This window comes from Cavia porcellus, unplaced genomic scaffold (genome assembly GCF_034190915.1).
Source record: "Cavia porcellus strain 051 isolate PalLab524CR breed Dunkin Hartley unplaced genomic scaffold, mCavPor4.1 scaffold_22, whole genome shotgun sequence".
In the NCBI taxonomy this organism is placed as follows: Eukaryota; Metazoa; Chordata; class Mammalia; order Rodentia; family Caviidae; genus Cavia; species Cavia porcellus.
The window spans coordinates 4937687-4956586 of record NW_026947505.1 but is presented as its reverse complement, the minus strand read 5'-3'; the positions used below and the strand labels follow the sequence as shown (position 1 = coordinate 4956586).

Genomic DNA, 18900 nt, shown 5'->3' with positions numbered 1-18900 from the left:
GGGTGGAGCACTGACACCATCAATCCAAGCACTATACAATGAACCATCACAAATGAACAATGCAAACTCATGAGGCCTGGGGGACACAAACATAAACCATGACATATATCTTATGTTTAAATTTATGTTTTCTTTTGTAATTTTTATGTTCAGATAATGAAGTTTATGCCTGGGGCAATAACTCAGTGGGACACTGTGGCCAAGGAAATTCCACAGGTCCTATCACTAAACCAAAGAAAGTGAGTGGCTTAGACGGCATAGCTATTCAGCAGATTTCAGCTGGAACATCACGTAGTCTGGCATGGACTGCTCTCCCTCGGGACAGGTAAGAGTGCCACTCTTTTAATAATAGTAGAAACCCCATAAAAGCAGAAATAACTAGATTTTGTTCATAAAATCTCTTTTCTGAATATTTCTATTATTTTTCACTATCATAGTAATGATATTTAGATTCCTTTTCTTTGAATATTGAGGCTTTTATGTGTTTCTTAAGCAAGAAGTTTCACCCTGCATTTAAGAGATATTTGTTGTAACGTGGGCCCCGGTATAAAGTCCATGGAAACAAGAGTCCAAAACTTAAGTGGCAAAGGCTTTATTGAGCCAGTCCTGGCGGCACAGTCTCTCCTGGATCAACCCAAAGACTGCGCGCCCAAGACTGGGGAAAGGGGTTTTTAAAAGTAAGGGAAAGTGGGGAGGAAACCTGTAAGGCCATTAAACCTGTTGACCCGCATCTGGAAACTGTATTGCTGTCCACTTAGCTCTGACAGTCCCGGGAGTTCCTGTTGTTGCTCAAATTACTCCCATCCTGCAGACTGACATTATCTCAGAGTGGCACGTCTGCAGCAATATTTGGAGAAGAAAGTGGAGAGTTAATTATCCCAGGACAGCTTGTCTTCGCCAGTGAGTGCGAAGGGGTCACGAGTTATGAGATGCTGGAACTTAAGTTTTACAAAGATCTGATATCTAACCCATTGATACATACAGAACAAAAGGAAAGCACCGATCGGGGTTTGGGCCATAGCGTTACCCGGTAATTTCTCTTAAGCTAAGCAGTTCCTAAAATTGGGGCCGGCTCATCTTATGACAGATCATCACCAGGTCAGGGAGAGGTCACCAGAAACCCAAATTCTTTATGGCCCAGATAGGTGGGTGGGGGAAGGCAATAAGGCGCGCTACAGAACAGGAAAACGGCGAGTATCTATCTTGTGGGAAGAGTAACTAAGGTTAGGTAAAAAGGTTAAACTCATGGGCAAATCTCCCTGCATATAAACAAGCTACTTCAAACAATTTGTAAATTAGTGGGCCTTCTTGTCTTCTTTAGTTCTTTAGCGAAGAATAGAGGCGCCTAACCGTGATTAACAGCCCTTGTTAGCTTGTTTTAGCACCACTCTTCTTGTTTGTAGAGGGCCGCTCCGTGATTAACATCTCAATTAAGTGAAATTCTTGCAATTCTTTACAGGGGAGAGTATTGCTCAACATATCTATTGGGTCACTTAACATATCAGTTAAGAAAAAAAACATTTAGTAAGCTGCGGTACAGGTTTGCTATAATACACAAAATGATGAAGCTACTTTCTTAGAGTACAACAATATTCTTCTTCTTCTTCTCCTTCTTCTTCTTTTTTTTTTTTTTTTGGTACTGGGGATCAAACTCATGACCTCACACTTGTGAGGCAGGCACTGATGCCACTGAGCTAAATGTACGGCAAGATATTCTTAATTGTTAAACACTTTTAATTTGTTCTGTATCTTTAGGTAAAGGTGTTAGAAATTATATCAGGAGAAAAAATAATTAAAATCAGAATGATGCTTTATTGATTTAAAACAATTACTAACCTCACTATGATTTATCTGGTTTGTTTTTTGGGAAAAAGAAAATTGTGGCCGTACTTTTTTTGTTTGTTTTAAATTTTAAAACAACAACAAAAGATACAGAATTTCAAAACAAAATAATAGGAGATAAACTGGTTAATATATTGCATATTGTTATCTTCAAAGTAGTTCAGATTACACGATACAGGCATTAAAAAAATGATCAAACAATGAAAGCAGAAATTGTTTTTTTTTTGATGAACTAACAGAGATTAGTAGTATGATTATATATCTTGTGTGTTTTATATATCTTTTCCCTTTCTTTTCTCCTTCCCCCATCCCAGTTGTTCTTTCCTGTTGAGCAGTTTCTTTCACTTTCACTTTAACATTCATGGTACCTATTGTGGCCATACTTTTAAATTAAAGAGGCTTTTTATTTTATTATTTTGCAGAAATGTAGCTTTTTCCTAAGGTGATAGCCATATCTTTTAAACTAATAATGTATATAGGTAAGGTTTTTAGTCAATGGTAGATTGAATTTTAAGAAATGTTTGAGTTACTTCAGAGTTTTGTAGATGCATGTGGGCTGATACAAAGCTTAGAATGTTTTCTGTTTGCATTCGAGATCTCTGCGTTATTACTTTTTAAGCAATTAAAAATTCATAATCACCTCCAAAAGAGCCTAAAACAAATGAATATCAGAAATTTGTATTAGTATTAAATTTGCAGCTTCCTACTTCATATGTATGTGTTGTTTCTCAAGATCTTGAAAGTCTTCACACAAAGGTTTCAGGAATTTTTTCTTTTAATATATTACAGTGTATCATTCCATAGACTCATACTAATTTTCTTACTATGAAATATATAGACTCTTAGAACCAGAATTTAGTAGATCATGTGACTCAGTCCTCTCTTTATGGTCAGTAACTAGCCAAGCCTTCTAGCACAGGTGATACTTAACATGTTCTTCTCTTTCTCCTTCTCATTCAAAAACCTTTTGAACCCAGGGACACTGTACCACTGAGCTACATGCCAAGCCCTTTTTCTTTTTGAGACAGGGGTTTGCTAAATTGCCCCAGGATTTGAACTTGTGATCCTCCTATCTCAGCCTCCCAGAGTGTTGAGCTTACAGACTTGCACTACCACACCCAGTTTGTTTCCTTTTTAAAGATGGTAAATTCTTGGTCTCCTCACTTGCTAAAAGTTGTAGTACCTTCATAATTGGAAGCATTTTTGTGTATCTTGTTAAAATCTCTCAGCTTTAGTCTGCTGTGATTTTAGTTTTTGATCATGTATGAAATTTTTTTCTTTTACTTTCTTTTTTGGTAACAAGGATCAAACTCAGGACCTTGCACTTACCAAGCAGGTGCTAGTGCCACAGAGCTACATCCCTGGCCATGTATGGCATTTCATTTTAAGCTAGGTGTGGTGGTGCATACCTAAAATCCTAGCACTCAGGAGGCTGAGGCAGGAGGATTGCTGCAAATTTGAAGCTAGCCTGGGTTACATAGTGAGTTCAAGGATGGCCTGAACTATATAATGAGACTCTCTAAAAACCAACCAAACAACTCCTTCCGCCTCCCAAAAAAGGGGAAATTTCATTTTAAGACTCTTTTTATAGTTTCCTTATACTTCCTTTAGACAAGTTGTTGCATGGCACCGACCTTACTGTGTAGATCTTGAAGAGAGTACCTTCTCGCACCTGCGTTCCTTTCTTGAGAGATACTGTGATAAAATAAACAGTGAGATTCCCCCCCCCGCCTTTCCCTTCATCAAGGTATGTTATATTGTTAAGTATGTGCATTTTGTGTGTTTGTGTGGGAATGTGTATGAATTATTTTTGACATTTGACTTACTGTTCTTTCTTGCTTTTGCTCAACTTATGTGAAGCTTCTTCAGATGCTAGAATAGAGCTAAATTTTTATCCCTAATAACATCTAGGTTTTAATATGTTATCCATAATTTCACAAGTCACATTTTAGAAACTACAGTCAGTCATGACTGGACAACATTTTTAATGATAAGGAACTGTTACCAAACAATAGCACATGTACTTGTGTGTTTTGGAAATTCACTGTAGTATATTTGGTTTCAGGGAACATCACAGTTTCCTCGAGCTATGCCTGAAGCTTCTTTCAAATCACCTTGCTCTGGTACTGGCAGGAGGGGTAGCCACAGGCATTCTTGGGAGGCAGGCGGGGCCATTTTGAAATCTGCTCTTCAGGCTGATGGACTCAACTGTTCTGATGAAATCCAAGAGGTAAAAGAATAGGGCTTGTAAGTCTGTGACTCAGACCACACATGTGGTATATTCAGCTGTGTATGGAACAAGTTCAATGCATATGCTTTCTCTTATCTTGGTAGGTAAATTTTTGGATAACTCATCTTTTAAGATAGAGGCCATCTCTGAGAAATCTTTCAGTCCTTGCTTCTCACCAGCTTAGATTTCTCTCATGTGTGTTCTTATTGTGTCATACTGTATTACAGTTTCAAACATTGCATTTACAAACGTATTCATCTTTTTCACCATAAGATGAATTTCTGAGGGGAAGGACCCAGTTTTACTTATTTTTGTATCTGAGTAAGTGGGTAATCTCCTACCAGGACCCTACTCAGAACTGGGAGTAGAATTCACCAGTGAAGCCATTTGATCTTGGATTTTTCTATCTGGCATTTATCATTATCTTGATCATGATCATCATCATGGTCATCATGAATTTAGTGTCTTTTCATTATAGGTCCATTCAGATTTTCTGTTTCCTCTTGAGTCAGTTTGGCATTTCAGTATATGCAGGTAGAAGATACAAATAGGCTTGGGGAGGAACAAGTGACTAGAACAGTGAGTATAAATGAGTAGATACTGTTTGAAAAAGTTTTTTTGTATTGTAATACAATTCTAGTTTTTGTAGTATATGAAGTCTCCTTGCAGTGCAACCCTAAAGACAAAAAAAAAATCTAAGTTAAAAGATGAACAAAGAATGTTAGCAGACATATTTTCAGAAAAGATATTACAAATAAGCACCTGAAGAAGTACTCATCACTACTCACCAGTGAAACACAAATGAAAGTCACAGTGTGATACTTCTTCACATCCATTAAATAGCCAGAATCAGGAAAGACTGACAACAGCATGTGTTTAAGGTGGGGGAGGAATTAGAGTGCTCATACCTTCAGATGGGAATTTAAAAGGATGTCACTGCTATCCAGTTCCTTAAATATAGTTACCATATGACCGGTAGATCTGTACCCAAGAGAATTGAAAACATATGTCTCTGTAAAAGTTGGTGTGGAAATACTGATAGAGGTGTTATTCATAGCAGCCAAAGAGTGGGGACAGCTGAGCGTGGTGGCCTCTGCCCGAGCAACTTGATGAGACTGTATCAAAACAAAAAAAGTAGTGGCGGAGAAGCTCAGTGGAGTACTTGCCTAGAAGGTGTGAGATCCTAGGTTCAACTGATAACCTTTAGCACTGAGGAAAAAAAGGAATGACACAAATGTGTGCTGGCTGCTAAGCCAAGTGTGGTGTATTTATATAATGTAACATTACTGAAATGTTACATTTCTATAAAAAGAAATGGAGTGTTGATAGGCATTACAATATGACTGACCCTTATGAACATTATGTAAGTGAAGGAAACTGATGCAGAAGGCTTCATGTTTTTAACTCCTCAAAGTTTAAAATTTGTGAGATAGCAAATGTGTAGAGAAAGGAAATAGATTAGTAGTTGTCAGAGACTTGGGAAGAATAGAGAATGACTGTGAAGGGGCACAGTTTGTTTTTGGGATGATGAAAATGTTCCGAATTATGAGTAACTCTATAAATGTGGTAAAAAAAAAACCACTGAATATTGTACTGTCAGAAGGTGAATTTTATGGCACATAGATTATCTGTCAGTTTTTTAAATAAAGGAATAATAACAATAGTGATTTTTCTACTAGAACATATCCTCTTGGATCAGGAAGAGAGTAACATTGGGGTTGGGGTGAAAAGGAACTGTAACAATTTAGTATTTATCAGAAATGGGATAGTGTGAGTTTAACATAACAAACAGCAAACTAAAAATAATCTTTGTTTGTTTTCCATTTCCCCCTTCTACTTTTATGAGAAATTTAGTGTTACATTTTAATCATTCCATTGAAATTTAAAATGTTTCTTTTATTTTTAGAATGTAAAAGGCTTTTCTTTATCCTGCAAGTATTCCCTTATTTTTGTAGCCTCTTGTTCTGATTTTGTATTTTTTAATATAATATTTTTTTCTTATTTTTCTATGTAGTTGCTTTAAACAAAAACAAATTAGACTATTAGTTTTAGTCCATCTTTCCCATGACCGGTTTTTCTTGTGTTTTTAATGAATTTTGGCTGTCTAGTTGTGTTTAAGAGTGTGACTCTAACGGCTGTTGAAAGTCCTCTGCACCTGAATAGATTTTATCAACCTTGCTGTGGATGGGTGAACAGGCAGTGGGGAATGACTCAGATTCCCCATAGGAAGGCTCTTCTTGTCTCCTGCCAGAGGTGTAGAGTTGGACCACAGTTCTGTGGTGGGCAGAAGAGCTCAGATGCCTCAGTACTCAGACTGAGCAATGTATCTTATGAATTCCTCTGCACTCAGTTCTGTATTACTACCCTCAAGTGTGCTCCTTATCTCACCAGTTTTTAGCTAATTCTTTGGTTTTAAGCCCCTCCCTTACCTATTGTTGCAAAAATACCTGAGCCTCTAGGAATTCTATAGAATGGATCAAAGTACTTTTTGATTATCAGTTTTTAAACTTAGGATACAACCTTTTCAGCTCTAAGTCAGTTAAACACTTGTTGCTTTCTGGTTTCAAAGTTTTTTTTTTGTTGTTGTTGTTTTGTTTTTTTTCTGTACCAGGAACTCACGACCACACACTTGCAAGGCAGGCGCTTATGCCGCTGAGTTAAATCCCCAGCCGCTGTTCCAAAGTTTTGATGCTGTTTCCCCTTACCACTTTTTTCATTTTTGATCTTTTTGTATGAAGCTCTCTTCTGCCATCTGTCCTTTTCTTTCTTTCTTTTTTTTTTTTTTTTTCCTTTTTATCAGTACCGGGGATCGAACTCATGACTACCTGCTTACAAGGCAGGCGCTTATGCCGCTGAGCTAAATCCCCAGCCCCTCCATCTGTCCTTTTAAAAGCGCTTTTGGAAATAGAATACATTTATTTGTTCCTTAATCCTATTCACCTTTGTTGAATTTCTGTAGCTAGAGTTTAGTTTGATTATAGTAACCAGAGGAAATCTTTAAAGGTTCTTCCTTTAAAGGTTAGCCGTTGGAGAGCAATGTTTTCTATTAGAAGAATTACCGTTATTGTGCAATTGAATTTTTCATCATTATATTATATAATTCAAGTAAGCAGAAACATTGACTAATAGAGAAGTTACTAAAATTAAAAAGCCCTTTAGTGTTTATCTAGACTGACACTCTGATTTTGTTAATGAAGAAATCATGACCTATAGAGGTTAAGATAGTGAAGCTAGCTATTCCTTATACTATTCTCTCTGCCTGGATCTTTATGTGACTAAGACTGGTAACCGTGATTTTAAATACCTAATGACCTTCAGGAGCTGTGGGCCATGCTGCTTGCACCTCCTTCATATATGTGTTCACAGAAATTCTCACTGCTTTGTAACTTTTCTTGTGTGACTCTTTTCACAATTACTTGTTCAAGCCCTGCCCCATCCGATTATATTCTTATGAAAATGGAACCTTACTCTTCTGTATCACTTTGCACAGTTCTTTCTTTACCCAGCACTGTAAACTGAACCTTAAATATTTGTTGGGTGATGATTATGTTGTAACAAATTCAGAGTTTGTATTCTCTACTTTTTAAAGATATCTAGAGAAAGATTTGCATGTTTTTTTCCCCCTCATGCTACCTTCTTTAGACTTTCATGATAATAATAGATTCACTTTTCATGTGTTTTTTTATTTAAGGGATAAACAGTATTCATTCATTAAATGAATACTGTTTTCTTTTTCGATATTAAGTGGTAATTGAAACTCTGTCAGTAGGAGCAACCATGCTATTACCTCCTTTAAGAGAATGGATGGAGTTACTTCATTCTCTTTTACCCCAAGGCCTGATAGATGGGAAAGCTTATCTAAAGGACAGGTAAGCCTTTGTGTGGCATCTAAGTAAACTGGTTGTATCATAAGACATTGGCGTGAGAGGAAAATAAGCTGATCAACGGCCATGTGTTCATGGGGCAAAATTGCAGATGTTTAGTGATTACAGGTAAAGCAAATAATAAATTATTTGGGACTAATTACTAAAATAACAACCGATTTCCCCACTGTTGATTGCTGTGTCATCCCTCTGATTCTTTGGTTTATTTGTAGTTTGTTGAATTAAAACCAAAACTATGTGCTACTGCTGTTGGTTCCATTGACAGACTTTGAATGCAATTGTTTATCTAAAAAGCAAAAGATGACCATTAAGGAAAAGTATTTAAGGATATAAATATTCTTATTTTTCACTTCTCTTATGTATATTGAAATAAGTATATTTTGCTGTACCAAATAGAATCAAATTTAGAATGGCCAGGTGTGGTGACACATGCCTGTGTTCCCAGCATTCGGATGGCTGAGACAGGCAGGTCACTGGGAATTCGAGGGCAATCTGGGCTACAAAGTGAGTTCAAGGCCAGCCTGAACTACACAGTGAAACCCTATTTCAAAAAGACAGGAAAAAAAAAAGAATCAAATCTAGAGATACAGATTTGAGGAAAAATGGTACTTACAACAGATATCCACAGATGGTTTCCAGTGAGTATTTTGTATTAGTTTAAGTTTCAGATGGTTTATTTTAAACATTTAAGTAAGTAGTCATTGGAAACCCTTTAAAATAACACTTATAATTTGTCTGTTGGCACTTCCTATTCCTATTTGTAGTACTTAAATTATGATGCACAGTATGCCACTTTAGCTAAGAGTTTTAAGTATTATAAGAAGGATACACTAAGCCATTAAGTTATATTTTTCTAAATAGTATTAATTGGATAGTTTTTCTTATAATTATATACTTCCTGCAGATTATTGTTTAATCAGGTTATTACATAGATTAGCTAGCATAATTAGTATATTTTCCTAGATCCTTTTTCTTTCTCATCAGTATGTTGTAAGCTATCCATGTATTCCTGTTTCATTGCTCTTTAGAGAATGCAACTGGACATCATTCTGACAAGTTTGCAGGATCATACACATGTCGCCTCCCTACTTGGCTATAGCTCGCCCTCTGATGCCACTGACCTCTCTGCTGTGTGCACTGGCTATGGAAACCTGTCAGATCAGCCCTATGGCACTCAGAGCTGCCATCCCGACACCCATCTGGCTGAGATTTTGATGAAAACTCTCTTAAGAAATTTAGGATTTTATACAGTAAGTTGCTTTTTCATTGCAGTAAAATAAATAAATAAAGTAGTATCTCCTCACGTGAAGGTATTTTGACCTTTAAAAACTTAAAATATAACCTTCCCATTTCCCCAAAGGGAGACATGAATCAGGTCTTATGAAATATTATGAGGCCTCAGTGAAATGTATTTGAGAATTACAGAGAAATTAATGTTAGAATTTTACCAGCCTTTTTCATGTTAACAAACAATAAGCAGATAAAAACTGTCAAAAAATTTAAAGAAAATAATGAACAAGGGGATACAATGTTATAATTCAGTTGTACTAAGAATCGACTGGTTAGTAGAAGAGGAGACAGTAGGTCCCATCACACTATGTATATGAGAGTGCCATTAATTCCTTCCTTCTGTTTCTTAAATCCATCCCTCTTCCCCACAAGTAGCTGTCATTAACAAATGCACAAACTAATTCACTTTACCCACACAAGCTTAGTCATTATTGATCCAACATTAATAACTGTGTTATAGCTGTTGTCACTATTGCTGATTTCTTTTCAGGATTTTATTGCTGGAATAATCTCTCTGTATTAAAAAGCCCTTCAGTCATCTTTCATCATTGGCTCATGCACCATTCTTGTCTGTACCTTTCTTACTGGTGTACCTTTTCCATTTGTACATGGTACACTTGTGTCCTGATTGTTCTTTTTTACCAATCTGACTTCTTTAAGGTTTGCCATTTTAGGGAGCCTTGTTCATCTAACCATGTGATTGATTATACTAGCATACACCTATATTGCTAAGCACTTTTGGGGTTATATACAAATTATTTGTATATAATTTCATGTTGTCTTCTATAGGACTGGGTTTGTATATTGTTTTTTCCTTGTATAAGTCTAGTGCTATGTTCTGTCCACAGTAAAAGGCCATTGACTAGGTCTGAAAATTGTTCCTGCAGAATTATTTTCTTTTTTGCCTAGAAATGTGAATTGCATGTGATGCTTGGTATTTTTAGGAAGTAATGGCTACAAATTGGACAGGGGTGATGTTAAGAGTTTGTGCATTTGTTAATGACTGAAATTTTTTCCCAAACTTCTACAGAGCCTGTTTGCTATATTAAAGCAGTTGTTTTCATATATGATTAAGGCTGAGTTAAATGTGAATGCTTTATGGAAAAGGAGATAAAATATTAGTCACTTTTGAATTAAAATTATAAATTATTGTTTATCTAAAATACAATTTAAACCAATTTGTTATGTTTTAAGACTTTAAAAATAATAGTGCTATTGTCAGTTTATAAGCAAGGGCCTTAAAATGTTCTCATAGTCATATTATAAACCTAGACTGAATTGTGTGGGTAAAAATATTCAAGTTATTGATAATAAAAATTAGAAATAATGGAAATACTTAAATAGAGGAATGGTTCAGTAAGTAATGATATATGTGGTCAATACAATCTTATAACTTAAATTTTATACACATGTGGTTTGTAGAAATGTTGGCCCAAAATAAATAAATCAATAAATAATGAGTCTGGGCATATAGCTCAGTGGAAGAGTGCTTGCTTAGCATGCACAAGACCCTGAGTTCAATCCCCAGTACCCTGTCTCCTCCAAAAGAGAGCGAACAATATAGAAAGATTTGTAATTCTGTTGGAAAGGAACAGGCTAAAAATAGACTCTGCAGTTTTATGTAAACATAAAACAGATCAAAAAATACTAGTGATTATTTTCTTAGGGTAATTGAGCCATTACCTAATGTATAGCCTGTTTTTGAATTTCAGCTAAAATTAAAACACAGCCCAATTATTTAAATATAACATGGTCATACAGTGCATTTTTTGGTTAATTTTTATAAGACAGGAATTGACTGGTTCAAATGACACTTGTGTGAGCAGCGTTCAGGATAGTGTAGAGACAAATGTGCTGCTCCAGTGATGGTAGGAGTAAACTGTTAATAATTGTCCTAGCAGTATCTTGTATAGCAATTTCCCTCCCAGGTCAGTATTTGGTCCAGAATCACATATTGTATTTAGTTGTTAGGTTTTTGGTTCAGTTGAGAGCCAAAGGGAGAGAGAAAGTATAAGAGAAATTGAGCTTTTGGAGAGATCTCTGCTTAAAAGGGATACAGAACAAGTTGGGATGACAAAAAGTTTTGTATAAAGAAAAGGGTTTGGAATCTGCAAGGGGTAGGTTCTGTCTGGAGAGGTTGTGTAGGTTGGCTGTCAGCCCCCATAATGGAGACTGTAGACCAGGTACATCAGCCTGAGAATGCAGGTAAAACACTGTAGGTGGCCCCCCTGTTGGAAAGAAAAGAGAAGGTTTTACCTGAGATATCCAGAAAGACTTAGGGCTCTGAGAGAGATACCTTGGTTGGGGCCATGGGCCCTCAGCCCCCTCAGTCCTCTTCAGTGACAAAACTGAGCAGGTCATTGAGTGATGAGTTCAGTGTCAGTGGTGACATAATCTCCTATAAGGGTAGAGAGTTTGATGACTTACCTGCTTTCTGGTGGACAGAGCAGTTGTACTTGCAGTGACCCTCTTGTTTGCAGATGGGACAGGATCCCAGTGGTGGCCATGGGTCAGGGCAATCTTGTGCCCAGTGCCCTTTCGTGCTGCACCTTAAGCATGGTCCTGGAGAGCCTCAGGTTTTAGATTTTTCTTTGACCATATATTTTATTTTGAGCCCTGAGTGCCACAGCCAGAAATTAGCCTTGAAATTTAGTCTGTAGTGCAACTTCTTTAGTTGTCATGTTTCTTTAGTCCATTTATTTACTTTTTGTTTCAGTTTTTATTTTTGTTTTTGAAACAAGGTCTCACTACATAGTGCAGGCTGGCTTTGAACTCACTGTGTAGTCTTGAGTGCTGGGATTATAGGCATGTGCCACCACATCCGGCCTTTTTTTTTTTATAAAATCGGTGCCAGGGATCGAACTCATGACTGCGCACTTGCAAGGCAGGTACTTATGCCGCTGAGCTAAATCCCCAACCCCTCTATGTTCTTAGAAATCTATAAGCATGTGGAAATAAAACCTTTACACAGAAGATCTGAAAAGGAATAGCTTAAAAATGTTTTATATGTTGTCTTTTTCTTTTTCTTTCTTTCTATTTTTTTTTTTTGTACCAGGAATTGAACTCAAGATTTTGTGCTTACCAGGAAGGTGTTCGTGCTGCTGAGCTGCATCCCTCACCCCAATATGTGTTGCTTTGATTAGTTGCTCACTCTTTTTTCTTGTTTTCTATATTTTCAAAGATGTTAGAGTTAAGTGTACGTTACTTCTTAAATTGAAAAAACAAATTGAAACTTTTCTTTCTACTAGTTTATTACAAGAATTATAGCAGAGATCAAAACATTGATAATTGAGGCAGGTATGTTGCATATACCTGTAATCTCAGCACTTCCAGGGTCCTGGGCCAGGAAGATTGCAAGTCCAAGCCTAGCATGCCCAGTTGAAGTAGACCTTTGTCACAAAGTGAAATATTTAAAAGGGCTTGAAAAGTACTTGTAGCTTCATACAAAGGCCCTGGGTTCAATCCCAAAGCTGGGGAAAAGAAATTGGTAATGGGAGAAAGAACATAATACCTTTTAAATCAGAATCTTTCATGATAGACATTACTTTCATTTGGAAGCCTTTCAAATATAATCTTTAACATGTCATTTTAGGATCAAGCATTTGGAGAGCTAGAAAAGAATAGTGATAAATTTCTACTTGGAACATCATCATCAGAGAACAGTCAGCCTGCTCATCTTCATGAACTGCTGTGTTCATTACAGAAACGGCTACTGGCGTTTTGCCATATTAATAACATTAGCGAGTATGTGATTCTTTGTTTTTTATGGACATCTATCAGGACCTTGAAACTTGTGTATTTGGGTGTGCCATAATTTCATACCTTGAGTATTTTACCATAATAATTAAGGAACTTTTTTCTCCTTAGAACTCAAGCAGTGTGGCATTGCTTCATAAACATCTGCAGCTCTTGTTGCCTCATGCCACAGATATTTACTCCCGTTCTGCAAATCTGCTCAAAGAAAGTCCTTGGAATGGCAGTGTTGGAGAAAAATTAAGAGATTTGTTTGGTGTTGAATTGCCATCTAATGAGTAGTTTAAAGGTAATAATTATTAACCCTTGAGGGTCTGCAGCCTCTGAGTATAAGAAGAATTGTCTTGAATCTTTTTATTGAATATTTCTTTAATCTTGGTTTGGGGTAATGATAGCACTAGAAGAGTCTAATTGACATCATAAAGGCTTAATTTATAGGCAATGGATGGTGTAAAATCCAAAAGATTAGTTTCAAATGGTATAATGTGTTATTATTTTCTTGTATTTCTTTATCTTGCTCAAGCGCTTGCCAGTGTCAATTTTTCCTTCTGGAAAGATTTGTTCCATGATCTTCTGTGTGATCACAGTCCTTTTTTTTTCATCTCTCTGACCACTATTTTTCCATGAGCTCTGATAGGCCCCTCTTGCTTCAACAGTGCCTTTCATGTCAAGGATCCTGTGAATCTGTTTTCAGCCCTCTTTTTCTTTCTGAATGGTTTTATCTAATCTCAGAGTCCTTTAACCACCATGGGTGTTACTAACTCCAATGTGAGAATTTCTTTCCTGAGCACTAGAACTTTTGCCTAACTAAAATCCATGTCTGTATCAAACCATCTCATCTCTGAAGTTTCCCTGCTAAGGAAAGAAATAAATGAGCTGAAGAACTGAAACCACTTCTGATTAGATATCTCCATGTCGTTGTTCTACAAGGAACTAAAATTAAGCATCTTCACACTGAACTCATTTTGAATGCTCCTTCCAGTCCTAAATACAATGAAACATTTAAACAAATGTGATTTAAAATCTCTGCCTGTAATAAAAACATTTCAAAAATACTTAAAAAGTTTCTAAAACTACAAAGTAACCATAAGGGCAGAAAGTTTTGGCTGCTTTGGTTATGGCTATATATCATCTTTGCCTAGAGTGGTGCTTGGTCTTGCAGGTAACTCAATAAATGTTTCAGTCAATTTCCAAATGAATGAGAAATTCATAATGTATATTCAAACAATTATAACCTTTTGAATTGATTGGCATGAAAGACAGGTGTGCTTTCCTACAAAGTGTCTATTGGTGGTACATTCTGAAAGTGAATAAATATTAGTCTTGTAATCCACAAACCAGCCCCCAAACTTGAGTTTAAAATGAGGCAAAAACATATTTTAAAAAGCAGTGCTGATTTATTTTATCCTGGGCCCAGTGACACAGTGCAGTTGGAGATTGCAAAAGCTGTGTGTTGCCCTCAAAAGCTTGCAGCCTTTATGTATATATCACAGTTTACAAAGTAAGGGGTTATGGGCGTGGATCAGGAAATCTGATAAGGAAATATTTTAGTCTAGCAGTAATTAACAATCTTTTGTTAGCTTATTTTAGCACCACATCTGTTATTTGTAGAGGGCAACAATGGTTAACATATCAACTAGGTTTGGTTCCCAGGGACTCACAATTCTTTACAGAGGAGAGCATTGATTAACATATCAATTAGGTCACCCAGAGGGGGGGAAAACTGCCTACAGAACAGTAAGGCCTCGTTACAGGTATTTTGGTATAATACAAATATAACAAAGCTCTTTTTGCGAGTGTACAGAAATTAGTACGGTACTGTTATAACTTGGGCCCCGGTATAAAATCCAAGGAAGCAAGAGACAGAAAATTTAAGTAGCAAAGTCTTTATTTCCAGGCCTGGCGATGAGTCTCCAGTAGCCAATTTGGAGACTGTGTCCCAGAGACTGAAGGGAGGACTTTAAAAAGAGGCTGGAGGAAAAGAGGGGGGGGGGAGAAATAAAGAAACCTGCAGAGCCATCAAACTTGTTGACCTGAGTCTGGAATCTGTATTGCTGTCCACTTAGCTCTGACAATCTCAGGAGTTCCTGGTGTTTCTCAAATTACTCCCATCCTACAGACTGACATTATCTCAGAATGGCACATGTGCAGCAATTTGGAGAAGAAAGTGGACAGTTAATTATCCCAGGACAGCTCATTTTCACTAGTGGGTGCGAAAGGGTCAAGAGTTACAAGAAGCTGAAACTTAAGTTTTACAAAGATCTGATATCTAACTCATTTGATGCATACAGAACAAAAGGAAAGCACCGATTGGGGTTTGGGCCATAGTATTTCCTGGTAATTTCTTTGAAGCTAAACAGTTCTTAAAATTGGGGCAGGCTCATTTTATGACAGATCATCACTGGGTCGGGAAGAGGTCACCAGAAACGCAAATTCTTTATGGCCTAGATAGATAGGTGAGGGGAGAGGGAGGCAATAAGGTGCCATACAGAACAGAAAATGGTGGTTATGTGTCAAAGTCAGGTAAAGGGTTAAACTCATATGCAAATCTTTCTGCACACAAGCAAGTTACTTCAAACAAGTGTAAGTTAGTGGGCCATCCTAGTTTTCTTTAGCTCTTTAGCGGAGAATAGAGGCGCCTAACAGTGATTAACAACCCTTGTTAGCTTGTTTTAGCACAACTTCTGTAGTTTGTAGAGGGCAACAATGGTTAACATATCAATTAGGTGAGATTCTTGCAATTCTTTACAGAGGAGAGTGTTGCTCAACATATCAATTAGGTCACTTAACATATCAGTTAGGGAAAAAGAATAAAAAAACACATTTAGTAAGCCACATTGCAGGTTTGCTATAATACACAAAATAATGAAGGTATTTTCTTAGAGTACAACAGTACCAGCTAGCAGGGAATGTTCAATAGTTTTCAGCTTAGTCTACTTTGCTCCAAACCAAAGTAGTTTTTCTTCTATTTATTTTTGTTTGAAATAGTTGTTTATGTTGCATTTCTTGCCCCTTATAGATGTGATATACGTCTCAGCTGCAGGCAGTATGCTCTGCCAGATTGTTAACTCCCTACTATTACTCCCAGTGTCAGTGGCTCGTCCCCTGTTGAGTTACCTCCTGGATCTCTTGCCACCTCTTGTTTGCCTTAATAGACTCCTGCCAGCTGCTGCTCTTCTAGAAGACCAAGAGTTACAGGCCTCTTCATGGTAAGTAAAGGTAGAAAAAGGGTAAATAGTGCTTTTGAGGAGATACTCCTCTTGTGTGCATCAGCTCAAATCATGTCTGATTATGGGTGTTTTGTGTAATCAAAAGATTATCTTCTCTCTGTTTGAATGTCTACTTTGTATTCTTTGATACTGTGATGTGAGCAACTATTTCCAAGATGATAATATGTAATCTATTAATAGGTGATTTCTTACTGTTATGTTTTTTTTTGTAGTTCTGTATTATGTGTAACCTTACACCACTTTGTTTTGTTTTGTGTTTTTCTCTTTTTCCTCTTAAATAAAATAAAAAAAAAGATTATCTTCTGGCTGGGGATTTAGCTCAGTGGTATAAGCACCTGCCTTGCAAGCAGGTGGTTGTGAGTTCGATCGCCAGTACCGATAAAAAAAAATATTATCTTCTAAAAGTTTATGATCTAAATTAGGCAAGTGACATGGGACTCTGAAGAAAGATGCTTATGTATAAATAAAAGTCATAAAAAGTATCCTTATTGTCATTAGGTTAGGATTCTGTATTTTACTGGCACTAAGACCTTTTTTTTTTTTTTTTGGTCTTTTTCCTTTTTGTAGGGAGCCAAGTGACAGGCATTGCTGCCGCCTCGATGCCTCTCTCTCCTATGGGCACTGCGTCTGCCTACATTAACCATAATCCTCTCCTGCTTACGTCACGTATCCGGATGTGATGGTGACCCTGTTGTATTCTTCTGTTTAACCTCTTCCTGTCCCAGCTCCCGCCCTTAGCATATAAAAGGTGTGATCATTTTCTGAATAAACCGGAAGCTTGATTGGATTATTTCATCTTGCTTTCGTCTCTCTTTTGTCTCCCCTATGTCTTTTATTTAATCCCCGTTTCCCCTCCAGGAGTTCTGAACTTGTTGATCTGCAGGCCGGATCACCTTGGTACCAGGGATCAAACTCACGACTGTCTGCTTGCAAGGCAGGTGCTTATGCCGCTGAGCTAAATCCCCAGCCCCTTTTTCTTCAAATTTTGACATAGGAAAAATTGAGATGCATCTTACGATGTATAATAGGAAAGCCTTGTATCATAATTTAGCATCATTTTACCTTAGAGGTACTCAAAGATAATGGTCCATTTAATCATCAGTGCATTACTGGATTCCATGTAAAAGTTCTTTCTTTCTTTCTTTCTTTCTTTCTTTCTTTCTTTCTTTCTTTCTTTTTTGTGGTGGGGAGGTACTGGGAATTGAACTCATGACCTTGTGCTTGCCAGGCAGGCACTTATGCTGCTAAGCTATATCCCTAGCTTTATTTTTTAAATAATATGGTTTCAGTTTTTAAAAAGGCAATATGATGATAGAAAGGGGACCACAGTAAGGAAATGGAAAGAGGAGGAAAGTAGGGAAGGTAGAAAAAGAAGACAAGGTAGTAGAGGGAAGGTAGACAAGATAGAACAAAGCTGGTCACTGAGTGACATTAGACCTGGTTGCAAGCTTTAAAGTTGTTCCTGTGCTTTGTTGCAGTCCTGTAAAATTATGAAGCTTTATCCAATCATCTCCCTGTTAAGGTGATACCCACCATGGTAGCCCAGAAACACTAGAAATGGGCAGTTATCTATAAATCAACTGTGTATCTTTCTTAATGCTTTTGGCATACTGCTGAACCCAACCAAAGAAAACATTAATTTCCCTATTGGAAAATCATGTAATGGTTAGGAAAACAATTATTTGTCTGATTTTAACAGACATAGTGTTGCCATGAGAATATATTTAAGCCAAATTTTTTTTATCTAATTTGTCCTGAATAAGCTTCCTTATTCTTCCTGCAGAATATTTCATTGTTTATCTTAAAGTTAGGAGTTTCATAAAGGAAGTTTGTATTTAGTAGTACTTCTCTGTTTTAATTTAGCTTGTATACCAGAGAATATATATAAAAAGCATTTTATGTGTCTTGGTTACTTTTCTCTCATTGCTGAGATAACATACCCAATGCTTAAAGAAGAAAGAGTTTATTTAACTCACAGTTTTTGAAGGTTTTAGTCCATAATCAGCTGGCTCCAAGGCCGGGTGGCATGGCACTGGGGTAACACTTCAAGGCAGCAGAAGACAGTAAAAGCCACAAGAGCAAAAAGTGGGAGAATAAGCCTCTTTTCTTCCCTTACTTTGTAAATAGGCTATCCATCTTTGGGTGGGTGTTGCACTCACACTATCTCCATCGTGTCCTCTTGCGCAGGTTCAAAATGATTGCAAAGTGAGGTCCCTGGTCCCCTGCTGAGCCATTTAGTTAAACTTCTAAACTTTTCAAGTTGACACAGTGAATAACATCCTGTAGTGGTAAGGGTATGTCCTCTAGGATGTAGAACTGCTGAGTTACTTGTTAAATCTCTTTCCTTCTCAAGTTGACACAGTGAATCATAATTCTATGTTTTCATGGTAAAATTAGGTTACTTCAGTAATTTATTGCAGTGCGATAGAGTAAAGCCATGAGAAAACTTTGGCTCTTAAAATTGCCAAGTGAAGATATGCCCACTAATGATTTGTTTTTAGGAGGGCCAGAAGTAATCGATCCTGCTGGTGTTCCATTACCTCAGCCCGCTCAGTCTTGGGTGTGGCTTGTGGACCTGGAAAGAACAATTGCTCTCCTTATCGGGCGGGCGGTGTCCTGGCGGCGTGCTTCAGGGTTCCCCTGTGTCTCCAGAGGAACAGGATACTGCTTA

General features: G+C 37.1%; 1 protein-coding gene across 1 annotated transcript in view; it reads left to right on the top strand.

Moving 5' to 3' along the window:
* Positions 1-18438, top strand: part of LOC106026140 (probable E3 ubiquitin-protein ligase HERC1) — a 46609-nt gene extending 28171 nt beyond the window's left edge. The window contains exons 8-14 of the mRNA XM_063233301.1: positions 154-325; positions 3454-3589; positions 7870-7941; positions 8985-9206; positions 12839-12990; positions 16155-16208; positions 18417-18438. Of these exons, the coding sequence (XP_063089371.1) occupies positions 154-325; positions 3454-3589; positions 7870-7941; positions 8985-9206; positions 12839-12990; positions 16155-16208; positions 18417-18438 (830 nt within the window). The remainder of the gene's footprint in view (positions 1-153; positions 326-3453; positions 3590-7869; positions 7942-8984; positions 9207-12838; positions 12991-16154; positions 16209-18416) is intronic.
* Positions 18439-18900: the final 462 nt, after the last annotated feature.